A 20700-nucleotide genomic window follows, 5' to 3' on the forward strand; every position below is an offset into this window, starting at 1 on the left:
AACTATACTGTTTCTGATAATGGACAATTACCATTAGCAAGCACATCAGCTAATATGAAAGCATCCCGTCCCTGAGTGGGCTTGAACCACCAACCTTTCGGTTAACAGCCGAACGCGCTAACCAATTGCGCCACAGAGACTCCTTTTGTGTGAAAAATAGGGGGTGTGGCCATGATCTTCAAGCCCCACCCACCCGTATTTGCTGTTTCGTAGAAGTCAGACTGAGAAATAAGGCAGATGCTTCCATCATGGCATTTTGAACTGAACATTCATGTGCAGAAAACTCAATTTTAAAGACCATGATCGAGATTGAAGCTTGCAAAAGCAGCTGGCTTTTAAGCTGCTCAATGCTCCACTATGTTCAGCAGCTCTTTGCTAATGTGTTCACCGACAAGAGCTGCCTGCTCTAACACTACACTTTTAGTAACCAGTACTTAACCCACACCTGCATTTATCTAAACTCCAAATCTGTTTTTCACTGCAGTCAGTACTCTTAAATGTATGCAGGGCTCTTATCGGGCCTTCAAGGTTAGCACCCTTGACTTTTCCAGCAGTTGGCCAATTACACCTCAAGATTTTTTAGGGTCTTGAGGAGAAGCAGCCTTCATAGCATAGCTGCCTGAATTATTGCGACAGCACTGTTGTAGGGAGAAGTTTCGGTGTATGTTGATGGACCAGATAGAGTAATAGATACTTCATATATCTGCTTACAACTATACTGTTTCTGATAATGGACAATCACCTTTAGCAAGTACATCAGCTAATATGAAAGCATCTCGTCCCTGGGTGGGCTTGAACCACCAACCTTTCGGTTAACAGCCGAACGCGCTAACCGATTGCGCCACAGAGACTCCTTTTGTGTGAAAAACAGGGGGTGTGGCCTCGATCTTCAAGCCCCACCCACCCGTATTTGCTGTTTCGTAGAAGTCAGACTGAGAAATAAGGCAGATGCTTCCATTATGGCATTTTGAACTGAACATTCATGTGCAGAAAACTCAATTTTAAAGACCATGATCGAAATTGAAGCTTGCAAAAGCGGCTGGCTTTTAAGCTGCTCAATGCTCCACTATGTTCAGCAGCTCTTTGCTAACGTGTTCACCGACAAGAGCTGCCTGCTCTAACACTACACTCTTAGTAACCAGTACTTAACACCAGCATTTATCTAAACTCCACATCTGTTTTTCACTGCAGTCAGTACTCTTAAATGTATGCAGGGCTCTTATCGGGCCTTCAGGGTTAGCACCCTTGACTTTTCCAGCAGTTGGCCAATTACACCTCAAGATTTTTTAGGGTCTTGAGGAGAAGCAGCCTTCACAGCATAGCTGCCTGAATTATTGCGACAGCACTGTTGTAGGGAGAAGTTTCGGTGTATGTTGATGGACCAGATAGAGTAATAGATACTTCATATATCTGCTTACAACTATACTGTTTCTGATAATGGACAATTACCTTTAGCAAGCACATCAGCTAATATAAAAGCATCCCGTCCCTGAGTGGGCTTGAACCACCAACCTTTCGGTTAACAGCCGAACGCGCTAACCAATTGCGCCAAAGCTGGGGAACAATAGTCTGTATGGCCGGGGGAAGAAGCGGAAAGAAGGGGAAGAAGGGGGAAGGAGGGGGGAAGAAGGGGGAAGGAGGAAAAGGAAGAAAAAGAGAGAAAAAAGGAGGAAATGAAGTGAAATGACAGTGATTATCGACTCTGTTGCCCGCCGGAAGTTATAGGAGTGAGTTTTTATGGTGATAGTTTGAGAAATACGTCCAAACGTGAATTTTTGCTGGCGTACAGTAGGGGGACTCTGGTTCCAAAGGTCGCCGGTTCAATCCCAACATGGACCATATCTCCACAAACCCAAACTCTTACAAAGTGTTATGAATCGTTCAAAAATCACTTAAAAATGAAACGCAAATAGGAACATGGGTTATTTTGAATAGCAACATTTGAGAACCACACATACACACATGTAACTTTGTGCGTTTTCTTTAGAAATAGATGCAATTTAAGGATACAATCTAATTAACAACTAATGGAATAAAGCACTGCAACAATGCAGCTGCCTTGTCTAGCTGACTGTACAATGTGGAACTACTTTTTGGTTCCTTTCTTGTTATTTCATTGTCTGCTTGAGTTTGCAAAAAGCTAAACTTTACCTGACTCCTGTTTTTACAGATATGTTTAGTAGAAATGATTTATTAGTCCTGCTGTAGAAATATACATTTTATTAGAAAATATACACCTTAATTCTCTCTCATGCACACAATTGTAACCATAACACACACACACACACACACAAAGAAATTAATGAAAGAAAATGTATAAATAAACTGAATACAAAGTATAATAATTAAAGCTAGAAAACACTGCTCTACAATATATATACTGCATATACTAAAACACAATATCGACAGACTTTGCCAGGAACACACAATATTTGTCAGTATATACAGTATGTTATTTCTGTAATGCTGACTTTCCTGAAATACCAGACCTGTTACATGGGATGATAATTAAATTATTACAGCAATGGGCTGATAGAAGAAGCAGGCTATGGGGCATGGCTGTACAGGTGGGAGAGGGACAGGAGCAGCAGGAATAGAGGCAGCAGGCAGGTTGACTCCCTGCAGCAGAATACTACATTTTTGCCTCGTCAGTCGCTTGTTGTGCCACCGTCTGATTCACATCAAACAACTGCAGAGTAGTGTTGTGCATGACCGTACCATTACCCAGGACCAGCTGCCTGATCTTGCTGTAGTCTCTGAGAATCTGAGTCCATCTTGTCAGAGGTTAACTGCCTGTTTTCTAGGGCTCTTAATGTTACAGAGTCTGACAAAGTTGGACTCTACGAGACGACAACAGTCTGGCCACTTGGCAGGGGATCCTGTTGATGCTCAGACACAACATGTCATGCTCTCCACACCTGGTTTAAATTCTTTTTTACAACACCTGAAGTGTCCTGTTGTCAGACACACGCAGTGCCATGCAGTGTATGCCACTCGCTGCTGGTGGCATACGCAGAAGGTTCTGCCACAGGGCTTTGATGGTGGTGGCCTGCTGGTTGCTCAGTGTTTGTCCAGTTTGAGTCCTCAGCCCCAGCAAATACTCTGCCAGGCTGTCCACTCGGTCCATCCCTGGGACACTGCGCTCATCTACACCCTGATAAATATAAGAGTACAGCAAAATCAAAAACACACAATATCACAGACAGACAAATAACACATCTGTCAGAGTGTAACTTCTCACAGCATCAGATTATTGTATTTCTGGATAAGAAAAATAACCTCATCATGATAACTGACCAGAGTAAACAGCAGGCGGCTGAAAAGAGGCCCCGCTTCCTCCCGAGCACCCTGACGCTGTAGATGTTGACACAGTGAAAAGGGTCCCCTGAGTGGCTGAAAGCAGTGAGGGGGGCTTCACTACCAGGGATGCAGCCTAACAGTCCTGGTTCATCTATGGAGGCCCTCCGGAGCCACAGCTGGAGATTCAGGCTGTTGCCTTCAGATGGTAACCACGTGATCAATAACTGTAGGTTAATTTGTTGTGTTTGGTCATTTAAAAGACATTCATTGTGTCACTATTTCCAGGATGATAATAATAATCATCATCATCATCATCATAAGCACAATAATGATATTAAGAAGAACTGCAAGAGAACATGCTCTAACATTATAACGTTACTGTAAGAACATTGAGGCTAATAAAACGTTAAGTTTATGTATTGTTCTTTGAGGAAAACCAGCATAAAGTCTAAATTTAACTTGACTGAAATCGCACGCTAATATGAGGGTTATAATTATGCGTCGCTCTATGTGATTTTATCTGAATCTACACAGACAGGGACAGTAATTAACAGCGACTCTCTCTGCACCGACGTGCACCAAGACAGTAACGTTATGCAACGGCATTAATGCCGATATAGCGCTCGTCATATAGCGTAACAGCGTAAAGAAGCTAGCTAGCTCGTCGTCAAAACCAAATAAGCGTAAAATAAGTTCGCCAGCAGCAGCAGCTCACCTCATTATGTCGGCGGATGAAACCTGAGAGCGGCAGAAGCGGACCGGGACACTTGAAGCGGCTTCAGCCGTAAACACCGCGGCCGGCTCCCGTTCCCGGGTTTATTTTCGTACTGGCCGGAAGCCGGCAGGGATTGGCCTCGGGGAAAGATGGAAATGGCGAGCCGCGATTGGCCGGGGGAAAAGATGGAAATGAGGCGCCGCGATTGGCCGTCGGCCGAAAGATGGAAATGGCGAGCCGCGATTGGCCGGGGGAAAAGATGGAAATGAGGCGCCGCGATTGGCCGCCGGCCGAAAGATGGAAATGAGGGCCCGCGATTGGCCGGGGGAAAAGATGGAAATGGCGAGCCGCGATTGGCCGTCCGGCGAAAGATGGAAATGGCGAGGCGCGATTGGCCCGCGAAAGATGGAAACGGGGAGAGGCGATTGGAGGAGGGGAGCCAGTCTGTCGGTCCCCGGGTAGCGCCACAGAGACTGCTTTTGTGTGAAAAATAGGGGGTGTGGCCATAATCTTCAAGCCCCACCCACCCGTATTTGCTGTTTCGTAGAAGTCAGACTGAGAAATAAGGCAGATGCTTCCATCATGGCATTTTGAACTGAACATTCATGTGCAGAAAACTCAATTTTAAAGACCATGATGGAAATTGAAGCTTGCAAAAGCAGCTGGCTTTTAAGCTGCTCAATGCTCCACTATGTTCAGCAGCTCTTTGCTAACGTGTTCACCGACAAGAGCTGCCTGCTCTAACACTACACTTTTAGTAACCAGTACTTAACACCAGCATTTATCTAAACTCCAAATCTGTTTTTCACTGCAGTCAGTACTCTTAAATGTATGCAGGGCTCTTATCGGGCCTTCAGGGTTAGCACCCTTGACTTTTCCAGCAGTTGGCCAATTACACCTCAAGATTTTTTAGGGTCTTGAGGAGAAGCAGCCTTCACAGCATAGCTGCCTGAAAAGATCAAGCCTGTATTATTGCGACAGCACTGTTGTAGGGAGAAGTTTCGGTGTATGTTGATGGACCAGATAGAGTAATAGATACTTCATATATCTGCTTACAACTATACTGTTTCTGATAATGGACAACAATTACCTTTAGCAAGCACATCAGCTAATATGAAGAGATTGAATTGAGATTAATTGAGATTGAGATTGAAGCTTGCAAAAGCAGCTGGCTTTTAAGCTGCTCAATGCTCCACAATGTTCACCGGCAAGGGCTGCCTGCTCGAACACTACGTTTTCAGTAATCAGTACTTAACCCACACCTACATTTATCTAAACTCCAAATCTGTTTTTTACTGCAGTCAGTCCTCTTAAACGTAGGCAGGGCTGTTTTTGGGCCTTCAGGGTTAGCATAGCGGCCTGAAAAGATCAATTATGTATTATTGTGACAGCACTGTTGTAGGGAGTTTTGGTTTACATGGATGGACCACATGCAGCAATAGATGCTTCATATAACTGCTTACAACTATACTGTTTCTGATAATAGACAACAATTACCTTTAGCAAGCACATCAGCTAAGATGACAGCATCCTATTCCTGGGTGGGATAGAACTACCAACCTTTTGGTTAACAGCCCAATGCGCTAACCAATTGTGCCACAGAGACTCCTTTTGTGTAGAAAACAGGTGGTGTGGCCTCGATCTTCAAGCCCCACCCATATGCATTTGGTGTTTTCTTTTACTCTTCTGTAACTTGACCGTTTACTTCACTTTGATGATCTATATTACGTCTTGATTCATTAAGCTACTGTTATATTTACTTCCTGTTGTGTGCTTTCTGATTATGCTATTTTAGTCTCATTTATTATCATTCTGTGCGGTGCAGGAACCAGCTGATAAATATTATTAGCTGAGTCTGGTCCCACTGCAAATAATGTTCATGATGTTGCTGTATTTGATTTTTAATTAAAACTCAATAAAACTATATATAAAATTGTAGTTTATTTCAACACTGAAAGCTTACACAGTTTTTAAAGGCAGAGTCTGCTACACCTGACTGCAATGGTCTGGGGCCGAGTGGATCCTGACCCTGCAGGGGCAACATTTCCTGTAAGACATGATGACTGCAGCCAGGAGACACACAGCAGCAGCGATGCCGAGAGCTGTGGCCACAGTGACGTCTGTGGAAGGTCTGAGGGGCAACCAGGTCCCATTCTGTGCTGTAGTTAAAGTCTCATAGGGATTGCTGAGCAAAAAAGCAATGAAGTGATGTTAGTATTGGTTGCAGGTTACTATAAAGATAGAAGGTGCTTGTTTAAAGTCATTCTTGCCTTGTGATAGTAGCAGGAAATGTACTGACACCATCTGAGGGAGGAGTAACATCAGCGTGCAGACATAACCTCCTGTCAGGGCAGGAAACTAAACCCTGGTATCCTTTTATCTGAGGGTAAAAGACACAATAGATCATATGATAACATGTTAAATGAGAACTGGGGATGTGAACATTTTCATTGAGCAGCATCTTAATGTAGCAACAACACACCTACAGCTTGTCCTTGATTATATAAATAAATTAAATATGTATCCATATATTTACAAAGAATTATGACATATTTCATTGTGCTTTATTACTGATAAATTGTTACTATTGCGCTTTTATATTATCATATATGTTAAAGTATAAACTTGTTTTATTAGGTGTGAGGTACGCACATATATAAATATATTTTTTAACCAAATATTATGTATATTTTACTTGGTATTCATATTCATACTTATACAATATACAGGCATATATAGTTAACAGACCACCACCACCTGCAATGGACTCCTGGACTTCTTTTGTACAAACGTTTAATTATTAGTTTTTATTGTTTCAGGTATGGCAATGACTATAGCTTTTTTTATTTGTATTTTTTTGTTTGTTTGTTTCATTTATTCAAATGGTTCTTAATCTGTTTTCTTACCTCTCAGAGTGTCTCTGTGCTGCTGTGACATGCAACTATCTATCTACCCTACAGATTATTTTGGTAATAAGAAACTGTTCTGTATTTTGTTCTGTCCAGTGTCATGTTACCTGAGTGGTGCCCCCTGCTGGACAGTCCACCCATTCAGAGCCGGACACCTGGATCTGGTACCTGTTTGGTCCTGCACATCTGTGCCTGTAACAACGTCCCCCCACTGAGCTGTTGAACCAAAGAAACTCACTGTGGTTCTGATGGGTGGAGAAAGAAGAAAGTCATGTTAAACTAAGAAAACAGTTGTTGACAAGCATTCACATATATTCTCACACACACACACACACACACACACACACACACACACACACACACAGACAGACAGACACACACACACACCTGACTTGTCAGGCTGGAGAAGAAGCAGCGGCTGTCAAAACCAAAGATCTCACCACTCCAGTCTTCTTCAGCTGACTTCCTGCCGTTTTCCTCTTTCCAACACTCACTCTGGAGGAAAAGAGGAGGATAAAGAGTGAAAATGTGGTGCTGCAATGGCAAGAAAACACCACAGATTGTGATGGAAGGCACGAGAAATGGAATGAGAATTGCAAAGTCCAGAGTAAAACAAAAAAAGACAATTACATGAGGGGTATTAAAACTTACTCCATTCATGAGAGGTTTATACAAGCGACAGCCCTCAAGGTATTGGTCGGTCTGGCATTCCCCCTTGTGGAGGTGAAGATAATGACACCCAAATCCACTGAGAAGACAGAATAACACGAAAATTAGTGCTGGAATTGTACGAAATGACAAAAAGTGACAAAAATAATTTACAAACATAAGTTTGTTGGGTAGAAACCAAACATATAATTATAAATCTACCTGCCCGTGCAGAAAAAGGATGAGGACTTGTCCTGACAGGTTGACAGAGAACCAAACATGGCTCCTTCACCTGGAAGAAAAACACATTTAGCTTTAAATGTTGCATCTTTTTCTTCTGCAAACAATCTTAAGACACACGAAGCAGGCTGTTTACTTCATGTATTCCTAAATTTATTGGAATTATGATCAAAATCATGCAGATTTAACATGTATTTACATGTTTACATTAAACTCTACACACTCCATCTTTGCCTACCATCTCCCCAGACTAGACTCTGCGCCCTGCTCAGGTTGACAGCGTACCAGCCTGTATCCTGTAATGCAGCCAGGGTGGCTGGGTCGATCCGGACTGTGGTCGAGTCCCCCAGCACCGCCGCCATGATGGAGCCCTGCAGGACCCGGGACTCCCAGTGAGAGGACACTCTACCCTGAGGAACATCCTGTAGACAGAAAGTGTTGAACATGTCAGGAGAGCACATGACAAATCTGGAAAAAGGCTCTGCTGGAGCTGCGCAGTACCAGGTTCTCCAGAGGCCCTCCTAGCTCAGGGTCAGGGGATGCAAGGTGCTTCTGCAGGGCTGAGATGACGGACGGGGTGTAAATCCTCATCTGGCCTGATCCATCATGGTGAGTCACTTTGCCTCGAGGAGAACAGCCAGCTCCCGCTGCAGCACAACTCAAAGAAATAGACATTAGAAGAGCTGACCAATGCTACTGATCTTTAATGTGAGTTAAAATGTGGAGCACGCTTGCTTATTTTAATCAAGATGTTATTTGACAGAAGTTGGCTCATCTTTTAAGTTGATATAGACTACCAACTATGATTTTCTTTTTCCATTTCCAATATGTCTTATCTGTATTAGGTGTGTATTCCACTGTTTTTGTCTTACTGCATAGTATAGCTAAATCTATATTTTCCCATTCAAAGCATATTGTACCCTTGTTCTGAATGGTTAACTGAGCTATTATTATCATTAAAACAGCTTCAACTCAAAAAGATTCACAATTAAGTAAAATTAAAGTAAAGTTAAATTTTAGGACACAATTGAACAATGACTGTGTCAAGATTCAGATGTCCCTGGATCATTTCACACACATTTACATTTGGCTAAACTACACTAAACAACAGTACAAATTAGGCAATTCCACAATTCCACAACAATTTGATACGGTGAGATGAGAAAATCAAAATGTGCTTAAAAACCTGGAGAAGTGGAGGAACAGTCTGTCCAGGTGTGGAAGAGATGTTTAGAGAAACCAAGTGTGTGAAACAGCTCATGGATCACAGTCTGGAGAAAGGACGAACATGCACGATTCAACACGCTAACACGCAGTTTAAAACTATACGACGCACTGCTATTAAATTGCTTATGGTACCTGTAGAGTAGCGCGGTGGCTGTACGTGGCTGCTGTCAGTCTGTCCCTGCAGATGACCACCACCCCGGCCACAGGGCGTCCACGGGCATCCGTCTGGCAGTGGACAGCGTAGGCCAACACGTTCGGCTGAGGACATAAGGAGATTTGATCCTGAACTAATAAAGGTGAATGTTTCATTCCTCTTCCAACTACTTATTATTGAGTAGTTGTTTAGTTTAAACACATGCTGTTGTCATACTCTTGAAACATCTCCAGTGAACAGACAGTGGCGGATCTTTGGGATTTGAGCTGCGGTGGAATGTAACTAAGTACATTTACCTTACCGTCCTTAAGTACACATCTGAGGTACATGCACCATACTTTGTTTCCCTTCATAGTTCATAGTTCAACTATTTTGATCATAATTTTTCATGCAAGAACATTTCAAGGTTCCAGTTCCACAAATGTGACGGTTTGCGTTTTTTTTCCTTTTAATTATTTAAATAACTCGAATGTGTTTTTAAGAGTTTTGAGGTGTGGACTGCTCTAGCTATTTTCTGAATTTTTACAAAACAAACAATCATGGAGGAAATAATCCCCCAATGACCATTAGTTGCAGAACTTTACAAAATAGTTCATGATGAGCTCCAGATCAACCAGCTACAACAGTAAAAATCCCACCTTTACACTGACGCATGAGTAATAACAATCTAATGAAATAATAAGTAATAGTATGACACTCACAGGGCCCATTTTCCACTTAGATATGTTTTGAGCTCTCAGTGTTTTCAGCTGGGGTTTACCTCCGCTCTACACTTGTCAGTGGCCTGCACGTGGAGGTACAGCAGGAAGTCGGTGTCAGGGACTCCAGCACCTTCAGGACGGAGCTCGGTCCTGCGAGGTGAATCAGCCTCGGTGTAAATATCACATCCAGCCAGGTGATCGTCTGGGATCTGTTGATGAAAGGGATGGCAAACAGTGCCATTTATAACTCTTCATGTGTACAGCAGTATGCTGTCTATGTACGCTCCTGATAACACAACCATTCAGTCTGATTCTTACCGTCACATCCAGGCAGGTCTCAGATCTGTAGTTGTTGTTGGCACGACCGCACCTGGAGGAAGACACCTGTGACTTTTTAAAATCATTTTCACGACATCTCCCCTCTATTAAATAGGGTCCGGTGAGCAAATACAAACCTACGACAGCCACCGTGTATGCTAAAAATGATTTTCATGCTGTATGATTTCAAAACATATTGTCATACAATTAAAGCTAAATTTTGACGGAGGTGATTTTAAAGATAAAGCAGATCAATGTCTGGCCAATAAAGTGTGTTTGAAGGATTGGAGCCACACACACACAGGCTGCTGTGTACACACCTGTTGTAGTTGACGGTACTTGAATTCTTCCAGAGAAACTTGCAGTATTTGTTGATGTCTCTGCTGAGCAGCAATGGGCCCCGCACTCTATTCACTATTGAAAGATCAACAGTTTATGATAGTACATTAGGTAGTTAGTCTGTGTGTGTGTGTGTGGTGTGTGTGTGTTTTTTACCTGACAGTAAAGAAGAAACCATCCTCACAGCCTCTTCCACAGCTGCATGCAGCCTCTCCTTCTCAGCCTCTGATAGGCTGTTGCTCTCCCTTGGAGTCCAACTCCGGATCCTGATTGGCTGGAGAGAGTCAGGCGTGGGCGGGGCCATCTCGCTCAGTCCTCTCCTCTCTCTCTCTGACAGACCAGGCAGGGATGATGCCCTCCATCCTGGATGACCGAGTTGTTGCCCAGCCCGGGATATGAGCTCAGCCTCGTCTGGGTGGACAGGCGCAGCTCGGACCACCCTGGCCTGGGCCTGAACATCATCAAAGATGCACTTCTGCAGGGCGCTGGGGAACTCCATCATCACCGCAATCACCACCAGCATCCCCACCCAGAGTCTCTGGGATGGAGGTAAAACCATAATTATAGCTGGAACCTATTTCAGGGTCAAAGCGAGGGTGAGGATTACTTGTCGGCTCTCGTTCACTCAAAGCGACACAGGTTTTTCTCCTGGCTGGTGTAGATCGGAGTAACCGACATGTGACAGTGACACAGCAGGGACTCCTAAATAAAATGATGCAGACAAATGACAAACACATTAGAGTGAATTATATTGATTTATATCAAAATAAAGATTTTCGTGACCTGACTGCAAAGATGACCTTAGCCAACAGAAAATATAAAACTGTAAAATGCTACATTTGTCCCTCCACATAATGTTAATCTGAAGTTCTTACAGCAAAGCCACACTACATCAGGCTGTTTATCTGTAGTTAATGTTCTCCGTCTGTTATAAGTTGCTTTTGCAGTGTACAGCATTAGTCAAAATGGTACAAAGCATGAAAATCACATCAGTTATAGTCTGTTCTATTCAATCAGGAAAGAAGAAATTACATGGTGGATTTTTGACAATAAGGTCAAAGTTAAAGGTGGATGTAATGTACTTACAAAGCAGGATGTCAGGGCAAAACATGCTAAATGTTATTATGAGTAAGTTTCAGCTCATGGGATCCGCTTCTCTACGAGGAATCAGGTCATGCATCTGCTGGAGCAGCTGTTAAACGCAGAGCAAAATTCAGCTCCAACAATCGCTTTCCCGCATCGTTAATCTACCGATTAAATCAAATGTGTTCAAATTACCTTGTAGATAAATGCAACCTCAGTCCATCCATGCAGTCTCAATCCTCAGCAGCAATGCAAACAGCTTAATTTATCCTGCACAACGCAGTGAGGATCTCAACTTCTGTTTTTCTTCCATAGCACCCACTGAAGTGCTCTCTGGGAAGTCTGTATCTCCATAGGACTTTTGAATACAGAGCACAATGCAAAGACTGTTTCATCTGAGGTGTGAGGTCCTGTCTTGCAGTACTTTGCTCACCCACCTGACCCCCACCCCCCCAACACACAAACACAGACAAAACACACGACACCAAACACCTAAAAGTGCAAATCGTTTAATCTCAGCCACATTTTTTTACTTATATACAGTGAAGTTGACCCTAACAAACCATAAAATCACTTTCTCTCTTATTTAACTCATTACATTGCAAATTTAAAAACTTCTGGCTACTCCACGTCGACCCTAATACATTCAACAAAGCAAAAGAGAACTTAGAGAGAAAAAAGGAAGTAAGCTCAAATAAAAACACCATAAAATGTACAATAATACAAATGGCACACCACAAGTCTGTTGTGTCAAAATGTGACAGAATGCGATCGATTCCCCTCAAGGGTTGAAGATTCAAGTTGAGGTTGCTTTGTGAATTCGGGGCCCCTTTCATCACTAGGGCACCTCATCTTCCTGTGCACACAACCACACACACACAAACACCCTAAAGTCAGGCACCAAAGAGATTGTCTGTTGACACATTTGTAGATTACATACATTCACTTGGGAAGGGTACACGTGTGTGTACTCAAAACACGCAGTTATGTTGCAATCAATGTGCGCTAAAATAGGGGTCCCAGAAAGTTATTGCCAGCTTGCAGAGTAGACATGCATTTTTTTTTCACGTTATAATAAAGCCACTGATGTGTCGATGTGTGCCGTGATGTGAGAAAAACGTGCCTCGGTGTGTTTTGGTGTACAGTGTGCATCTCGGGAATCATCGAAATCTCCTCAAGCCATCTACAGGAAACTCCTCAAAAGGCACTTAAATAGGGGAAATGAGTCTTCTTTTAGAGTTATCTGTGATATAACATGAGACTGGATGCTAGTGGCAGAAGTATGTGGAGACCGTCCACATCTACAAACATACTCCACTGTCAATGAAAGACTGAAATGCAAATGCATTCACACAGTTGCAGTCATACAAACACAACATTTTCTATCATGTTTTCTATCATTCAACCTGACAGTAGCCTGCCTCAGTATCTGGATAGGGAAGATTCTTCTGTGCAAAAGTTTACCTTCGATGTGCAGCCTAGCATTCATTAAGTGCACAATACTCACCTACATTTACTCTCAACCATACATCAGCCATGCTGTTTGTCTAAAACTTTCTCAAGGAGGTCTTTTTTAAAAAAAAATCGGAAAAAAAAAAAATCAAATACTTGATTCCATAAGTCAACAAATCCAACTCAAAGCGATTTCAAAAGGCACCAGACTTGCACAGTGAGGGTGAGTCTCGCCGTGGGCCACTCCTGTGCTTAAGTTCAAACAAATGTGGAAAGACTGGGTTTCAGTTATTATCAGTGAGTAGATAAGAGAGGGGTGTGGGGGTTCCGGGGGTGGGGAAGTCATTCAGGTGAGCATGGGTACGTCATCCTCTGAAGTGGTGTCTTCAGACAGGGGGATAAGCAGCACCTCGTCATCTGAGGAGGACGAGGAGGAGGAGAAAGAAGGGGAGGCGGAGAGGGGCATGGAGTTGGTGGAGGAAGAGGGCGAGGCTCTGAAGAGGGAGATGCTCAGGCCCAGCGTGTGGAAGATGGAAGCCAGAGAGGGGCTGCTCGGGGGGACGGCAACGGGAGGAGTGAGGGGAGTGACCGAGGGTGGAGTTGGGGGAGCGTATGGTGGTGGAGGTGGGGATGCGACAGGCTGCGGCACTAGAGGAGGTGGTGCTCCCTGCTGCTGCTGTTGCTGCTGCTGCTCCGAATGGGCCAACAGGCCAAGTTTCTGAGGCACCGGCTGGTTGACCGCCTCCACAGCCGACGAGGAGCTCGCGGGAGCGGAGTGAGCCGGTTCCTGGCCAGAGGGAGCGGCGTCCGACTGCTGCTGGCTGGAGCTTGACGCCTGGCTCGGCCTGGAGGGAGGTCTTGGGATTAGGCCCCACCTCCTCATGCGGCGAACAGCACGGCGGACAAATCGGGGCCTGCGTCTGCGGTGCGGGGAGTTGGCGGCGTCCTGACGGAGGAGCTGGAGAATTCCCCTCAGGGAAAGAGACGAAGTCTGACGAGGAGAACAACAAATGGAGAGTGGAAAAGAGCAAATCAGTTGAAATACCTTCTACAACTCTTGCTCAATATCTGGTTTTAAATCATTTGAAATACAAAACATAACATTCAAAAGACTTTAAGTTAAGGGAACAAGAAGCTAGTTTGGCCAAATCCCATCAGACAGAGCAGGCTTTGTTTTATACACTTAATCCCTCCACCTGCGCTACTGCGGCCGTCCTCACCGACTAATAATAAAGCACCTCAGTGTGAACCTGCATGGTAACAGCACATTAGCTGTATCCTAACACTCTTCCTACCTCAGCCCACACTGCCTGCTGGGGATTAACAAGGCTGCGAAAGTGGAGCATGTGACTTAAAGACAGATAAAACAGGGGCTACAGTGGATGACAGTGTACTCAGTGTGGCTGAAGAGCAACTCGGCAATGTGGCCTCTTTTTCCATGAATGAATCGGTCGCTATTTTCAGTTTATAAGACATTGGGCTTTTCATACTCACTCTTTTCATTCCAACTGTAAAGCACTTAAATTATTTGTAACGGTCCATTTTAACTCTACCCTACGTCTTTAACACTGAGGGTTATGAAAAAGAAATATGTAAACAAGATGAGGAGCTGATGTTAAAATTTATGCTTCAAAGGTTGCTCTAGTTGAGACCATGTCAGTCACTCTGAAGCTGAAATGACCACAGAATTATTGATTATCAGATATCAATTAAAAAATCTTGCCCTTTTCTCTCACCTCGTTGGGGTTTTCTGTGGGGAAGTCCTCCACTGGGGGGATGATGCCCTGAGCAATCAGCTGACCGTACGAAGGAGGGGCCTGTTGCTGGATCAGCTCGGCTTCCTGGCGGCTGATTGGCGCAAACAAGCTGCCAGAAAACAGATGCATTTAGATGCAGTCCCACATGTTGCTTTCGACTGCCAGCACATTGTGTTTTTGTTCTGAAACACTTTAGAGATACATGTTGTATTGTTTTGTTATATGATAGTTGTTTTCATAAAATAAAAAGGTGTGGTATATGGAATTTTTAGAAGCGTACACATGACATAACCCACTTCGGCTGAGACAAATTGCTTGTGGGAAGCTCAGTTTACAACAACATACTGGCTGCTTTTGTTTCTCTTGTCATGAAGCGAGGAGTACGCAGTGTACTGGCTCTGTTGTGAGCGCTTCTGCTGTGCGTATGAGAGGTGTCTGGTAGTGCTGGCAGCAACTGAAGCTGGTAGTAAGGAAAACAAACTTGTGACTCAGTACCTCAGGTTATTAGCACAAAACCTGTCTGAGGCATCACTCTACAAGCTACAAGAAGTCCCTTTTATGCTACACTATAGGTGTAACTGTACTGCAGTAAACTGTACTCGAAAAGATCTGGAAGATAAAGTCTGGAAAGCAAACATGCTTTAGTTCTAGAACTGAAAAAAAAAGAAAAAAACTCAGTAGACACTACAGGAGATCTGATAATTAAAAAGGACTAGTACTGAAATTATGAATTCTTTGGTTACAAGTGAGATAAGGTGTACAAACAGTTACCTGTACTCCCTGGTCCGGAGCGAGTACAGTTTACAGGTGCAGCCCATGGCGATGACCAGTAGAAGCCCACAGACCAGGCTGCCCACCGTTGCCGCAGTGATGACCTTGCGGGGCAGGATGACGGTGCAGTTCAGCTCGTCTGTCCCGTCCTTACAGTCCACCTGGCCGTCGCAGCGCCAGCTCTCAAACACACACCTGTAGATGGGACAATGGGCCGTTTGTGTGTTAGAGTGTCCAGGAATAACTCAAGACACCCAGTTTCACATGAAGCTGCATCCTGAGGTGTCTGTTGTGGCCCATAGTGAAACCAGACCATAAACCAGCCTTGTGGCACAAGGTTAGATACTGTAACAGAATATTAGACTGGCTGAAAAAATGTTATGTATCATCATCAAGTTAATGTAAGTTGTGTCCAATACATGCAGTACATCCAAGTCAACCACAGACTTTATTCAAATATTGCAGTACTACTTGGCCATGAGCTGTGATGATGTCTTCAGTGGTTTGTAATATATAATAAAGTTCTACCTTTTGTGTTTTCAGTTATGCATTTATCCACATTATCCACACATAGTTCAGGTCACATATTTCAGAAAATTCAATTTAAATTCTTAAGATGGTGACATTTCTGCCCACAGACTCTGACTCACACACATGCTTTATCACCAATACACGCCTCGCCTTCATACTTAACAAACCTGACCACAATGAAGACACACACTACATAAAAACAAAACAACAGGAGCTGAAGAGCTGCTAAGTGAACCTTGAAAGGAGACTGTTGTAAACTGCTGCTTCCAAGAATTAACGTGGAACTTCATTTTTAGCTCAGGCCTAAAACAGCTGCACTGAAACTGTTGCATACTGACCTGTCGCTGTCACAATGAAAGGTCCCTGGCTGACACACAGTGCAGTCCCTCTCGTCGCTGCCATCAGCACAGTACAGCTGGTAGTTGCATCTCTCTGTAACTGGGTAGCACACCGGTCTGCCAGCAAAGTGGCTAGACGCCACCGCTCTTTGGCCCGCCACCCCGCAGGCAAACTGGTTTGGACTGCAGCCCCTGCAACCCTCCTCGTCCTTCCCTGTCTCGGGACAGTCCCATTTCCCATCACAGCGTTGCTCCTGGGTAAAGCAACCTCCTGCTGCTCCCCCACAGCGGCCCTCCCAGGGGGGGCAGTAAGTCCCAACGTGGAATGTGGCGTTGAAGCCGCTCCCCTCCGAGCCAGGAAGAGTCTCATAGGTCAACGACAGCAGGCCAGTATGGGATTCAACTTGAACTGATTTGTAATTGGACGTGCTGGTGATCTGTCAAAATGCAGGAGGGGACATCATGTTACAAAGACATATTTTAGAATTCTTTCTTGAAAACAGCGATTGTGTAGGCTGTAATAAATAAATACATTTCTTCATAGGAAACTCACAATTTTTATAACGTCGCCTTTGCCTTGCTCTCTGTTGTACACGGTGAGTCTATCCCCAGGCCCCAGCACCAGCTGCTGCAGGTCCAGTCTCAGTGGCCTTGAGTCCTGAGGGTCCAGAGTCCAGACACAGAACAGTGCGGGTCCCCGGATGGCTGGAGGGGAGAAGGTCCCATAGAAAGTCTGGAGTAGGCCTCCGCAGGGCCACTCAATGGGAGTGGGTGTCACAGCGAGCTCCCTGTGAGTCTGAGGCTGCTCCTGATCCACCTGGGCCTCCTCCTCCGCCCTCTCCTTCAGCAGCGCCCACAGATCAGAATCAGTATCTCTCTCAAGAGTCTTATCTACAGTCTTGCGTCTCTCCAAGTCCTTGTCATGGTTCTCTATGTTCGACTCTGGTTCAGCCCCTTCTTCCTGTGTGCTGCCATACTTTGGGGGTTCTGGGGTTTCCATTTCTGCATCACAGCCCTGTTCATCAGTGCCGAGGCCAGCACCTTCATCGAGACACTCCACCTGGCCATTACAGCGCCAAGAGAGAGGAAGGCAGCGGCCTCCGAGGCACTCAAAGGATGTTACTGGGCATTCCCCGGAGTCTGGATTAGGGGGATTAAAAAAAGGCAAATACAGGATTTAAGATCATCTTTGATAAGAAGAACTACAACTTGCAGAAAAAATGCAGAGCCATATTCAATACTGTTCTACTTTCAAAGCTGATACACTATGAATGTTTAAGGAAAAAAACATGCTATCATACCTCTGGCATAGTTCAACAGAAAAGATGACACAGGGAACTGATGCGGGAGGAAGTGGTGCATCACTGTAATGTTTCCTCCTGGGAACTCCATTGGTAGTGGCAACTTGGAGCCACAAAGGACAACCGGCTCACCGCCAGCTGAAGATTTTATGGAGACCCATTCCTTCCTACACCGTGCTGAGAACTGGGAAAAGCTGTGAAGGGATTTAGAATAAAATCAGAGAACTCAGAACTTCAAGTACATGAAATACAATGAGGGGTGCATTTCTAAGACACAAGTGAGACAACTGTCAGCAATTTTGTCACGCAGTTTACACCATGGTAACTATGCCTTGAGTATCTCTGAGGACAACATGGGCAATGCTGCAAATCAATAAGCAAGACAGCTTTGCTGCATTAGCCAAAAACAAACCCTCCTGTCAAATGATTTTATCCATAAGCAGTTTCCCAATTGTTTTTATCCATATTGCCAACTTCTAAACCATTCACAACATTATATCCTCACCACAGAACATGATCAGGCAAGATCTGGTTCCTCAATATTTCCTGTAGTATTTGCATGATGTTCAGTTCAATTAAGTGGCTTATTATCTCAGAGGGCATCTGTTTTACAGCTAGTACTTTTTCAAATTCCTCTGCAGAGCCTATACCTGAGAATGATAGGTTCTCCTTCCAAACCCTTGATGATCCAGCAGTCATAGGTAGAGCCGAAGCGGTAGGACCAGCTGTGGTAAGCAGAACTCCTTATCTCTCCCACTTTACTATCTAAGACTTGGAGGGAATGCCCACAGCGGGCTGAGAAACACCAGGACAAAGAAGCAACAGTTAAGAGGTCAAAATAATTGCTGTTTTTTAAGTTAAGTGTTGGTGTTAACCCTGTGTGGTGTTGAAGAAAATGATTATTTTTGCTTGTTTGGAGAAGTGGTGTGGCACGACAACATAAAGCAAGTGATAAATGTGCTCTGCAGTTATAATCACTATGACACATTGTCGGTTAGAGAAATGTATGTAACAGAATGTGACATTGAGAAATCCACATCCACAGTCACAACATGAGTGCTGACTAGTTTCTCTCCTTACCAGAGCAGAGGGCAGGCTCAAAACGGCTGCATGCTGCAGATGAAACAAGCAAAACCACAACGAGTCAAGCAGGTGTTTCATCGCCATGGCCAACAGACACGACAAATAAAACACTTAAAGCAGGTACTTTATATACGCAAACTGTCACTGACGAATGTGTATTTGCTCACCTGTTATAGTGAAAACTAGGAGGACACAGAGGTTGTGAGTGACCGTCATTGTGGTAATGCTTCTCCTCTAAAATGTTAAAACTTATTGAGAAAACTGAAAGTAAAATAAAGGTCAGAGAAGCTCCATTTTTGGAGATTTTGTTCAGGAAGACTTTGCCTGCAAAGTGAAAGAGAAGATGAATGAGGAGCGCGTCAGATCTGGTTGTCAAAAAAAACAGTCGACCTTTTAGCCTCGTAATGTTATTATCAACTATTCTAAACACAAGCCAGCTAACACAGATCAAAACAGTGAAGGTAATAGTTAAGATTAAATTATGAGTACTAAACTAAATACCTGGAGCTTTTCTGATCCACTGGTCAGACAAAACATGCAATTTTAAAGAGTAAACTCAAACCGTGGAAGCTGGTGACAATTTCTTCTTTTTCTTTTAAGATTTTGCCAACCATACAATTAGAAAATAATCAGCACAATAACAGATAAAATAATTGAACTGTAAGACCTAAATGGAATAATTTTATTAGTCTTTACCTTATTTTGTATTAGTTCAAATAAATTACCTTGACTGCTCTTCGTTTTGTAAACATCTTTTTTTGGTTTATCATCTCACGTGCTCCCACGTTAAACAATTTAAAGGAATATTTACGAGATTGAGGAGTCAAAAACCGATGCACAGTACAGCAGAGTCCATAATTAATTCAATAATGTTGGATGAAAACAGGAAAACATTACACGGGTCTCCTGAAGCTGACGTTACTTTGTTCTTGAACACTGTGTTTACTGAGACACACACACACACACACACACACACACACACACACACACACACACACACAATCACTTCCTTCCTATAATCTGCTCAACAATGACGCCGGGAACGCTAGCATTTCCGATATGAAACCCCCGTCATACAAATAGTTTCAAAGTCTTCCTATTCCTCCCAGTGAAGTACAACTATAAGAGTGTCGAGTTCTGGCTAATTAATACCTCATTTTGTTCCTTACAAGTTTAGATAGTGACCTGGGATACCTCTGTGATATAGTTTCGTTTTGAAGGAGAAGGAGGAGCAGCTGCTCGCCGTCTTCAGTCACAAGAGCTTTAATAGCTAGCTTCATGGCAAGCTAACCGCTAACGCTAACATCCCGACTTCTGTCTTCGTTTAAACGCTTTTCCTGGGCGGCGACACCACAAGAAAAGGTTTCCGAAAACGACAAGGAGGATTTCAGTAGCCAAAGAAATCACAAAATGTAGCCCAGAAGAGGTAACAACACAATTAAATGATAAAAAGGACAAGAGCCGAGTACGTTACCATGTCTGTCGGCCTCTCTTGTTGACAAGTTCTGATCCACTTCCGTATGTTTTAGCTCATGGCAGAGGGGCGGGGCTTAATTGTTTTTCTTCTATTCATCGTTTTTTCCATATCAAACGTTTCAAACTTTATCTGATCTTAATTCGCGACATTAAAAAATTGTCAAATATTAAATTACATTATTGTATATCTGCATATATTTATATCTTTATAGAGCGCTAATTTCTAAAAAAAAAGTTATGGGGAAATGTTTCTTTTTGAACGCAAGGTGGCAGTGTCGGTTTGCACAAACATCCAACATTAGTTTCAATTCATAAAAATACGGTTCGGACGTCTAGGGTTACTAAAAAAGACTGAAG

At 43.6% G+C, this 20700-nt stretch overlaps 2 protein-coding genes, 1 long non-coding RNA gene and 3 other non-coding genes across 6 annotated transcripts; all 6 read right to left on the reverse strand.

Moving 5' to 3' along the window:
* Nucleotides 1–66: 66 nt before the first annotated feature.
* On the reverse strand, nt 67–140 carry trnan-guu. The gene has a single exon. It is a non-coding gene; the product is annotated as a tRNA-Asn (tRNA).
* A 637-nt stretch (nt 141–777) lies between these two features.
* trnan-guu lies at nt 778–851 on the reverse strand. Its single transcript has one exon. It is a non-coding gene; the product is annotated as a tRNA-Asn (tRNA).
* Nucleotides 852–1484: 633 nt separating this feature from the next.
* trnan-guu lies at nt 1485–1555 on the reverse strand. The gene has a single exon. It is a non-coding gene; the product is annotated as a tRNA-Asn (tRNA).
* A 1541-nt stretch (nt 1556–3096) lies between these two features.
* On the reverse strand, nt 3097–4274 carry LOC121626850. The gene is made up of 3 exons (XR_006007976.1): nt 4016–4274; nt 3298–3496; nt 3097–3154 (listed from the first exon to the last, which is right to left on the reverse strand). It is a non-coding gene; the product is annotated as an uncharacterized LOC121626850 (long non-coding RNA).
* Nucleotides 4275–5996: 1722 nt separating this feature from the next.
* Nucleotides 5997–11110, reverse strand: LOC121626961 (leishmanolysin-like peptidase 2). The gene is made up of 14 exons (XM_041965717.1): nt 10708–11110; nt 10533–10626; nt 10213–10264; nt 9954–10103; nt 9172–9297; nt 8999–9083; nt 8314–8459; nt 8051–8234; nt 7795–7864; nt 7576–7672; nt 7312–7419; nt 7032–7169; nt 6286–6395; nt 5997–6146 (listed from the first exon to the last, which is right to left on the reverse strand). The coding sequence occupies exons 1-14, from the start codon at nt 11108–11110 to the stop codon at nt 6002–6004; spliced, it is 1908 nt and encodes a 635-aa protein (XP_041821651.1). The 3' UTR covers nt 5997–6001.
* Nucleotides 11111–12129: 1019 nt separating this feature from the next.
* Nucleotides 12130–20377, reverse strand: lrp10 (low density lipoprotein receptor-related protein 10). Its single transcript, XM_041965519.1, has 10 exons — nt 20342–20377; nt 19035–19191; nt 18865–18897; nt 18435–18579; nt 17785–17978; nt 17037–17623; nt 16484–16920; nt 15615–15809; nt 14823–14952; nt 12130–14077 (listed from the first exon to the last, which is right to left on the reverse strand). Exons 2-10 carry the CDS (start codon nt 19081–19083, stop codon nt 13433–13435), a joined length of 2415 nt encoding a protein of 804 aa, XP_041821453.1. The 5' UTR covers nt 19084–19191; nt 20342–20377; the 3' UTR covers nt 12130–13432.
* Between the last annotated feature and the right edge of the window lie 323 nt (nt 20378–20700).

This window comes from Chelmon rostratus, chromosome 23 (assembly GCF_017976325.1).
Source record: "Chelmon rostratus isolate fCheRos1 chromosome 23, fCheRos1.pri, whole genome shotgun sequence".
NCBI lineage: Eukaryota > Metazoa > Chordata > Actinopteri > Chaetodontiformes > Chaetodontidae > Chelmon > Chelmon rostratus.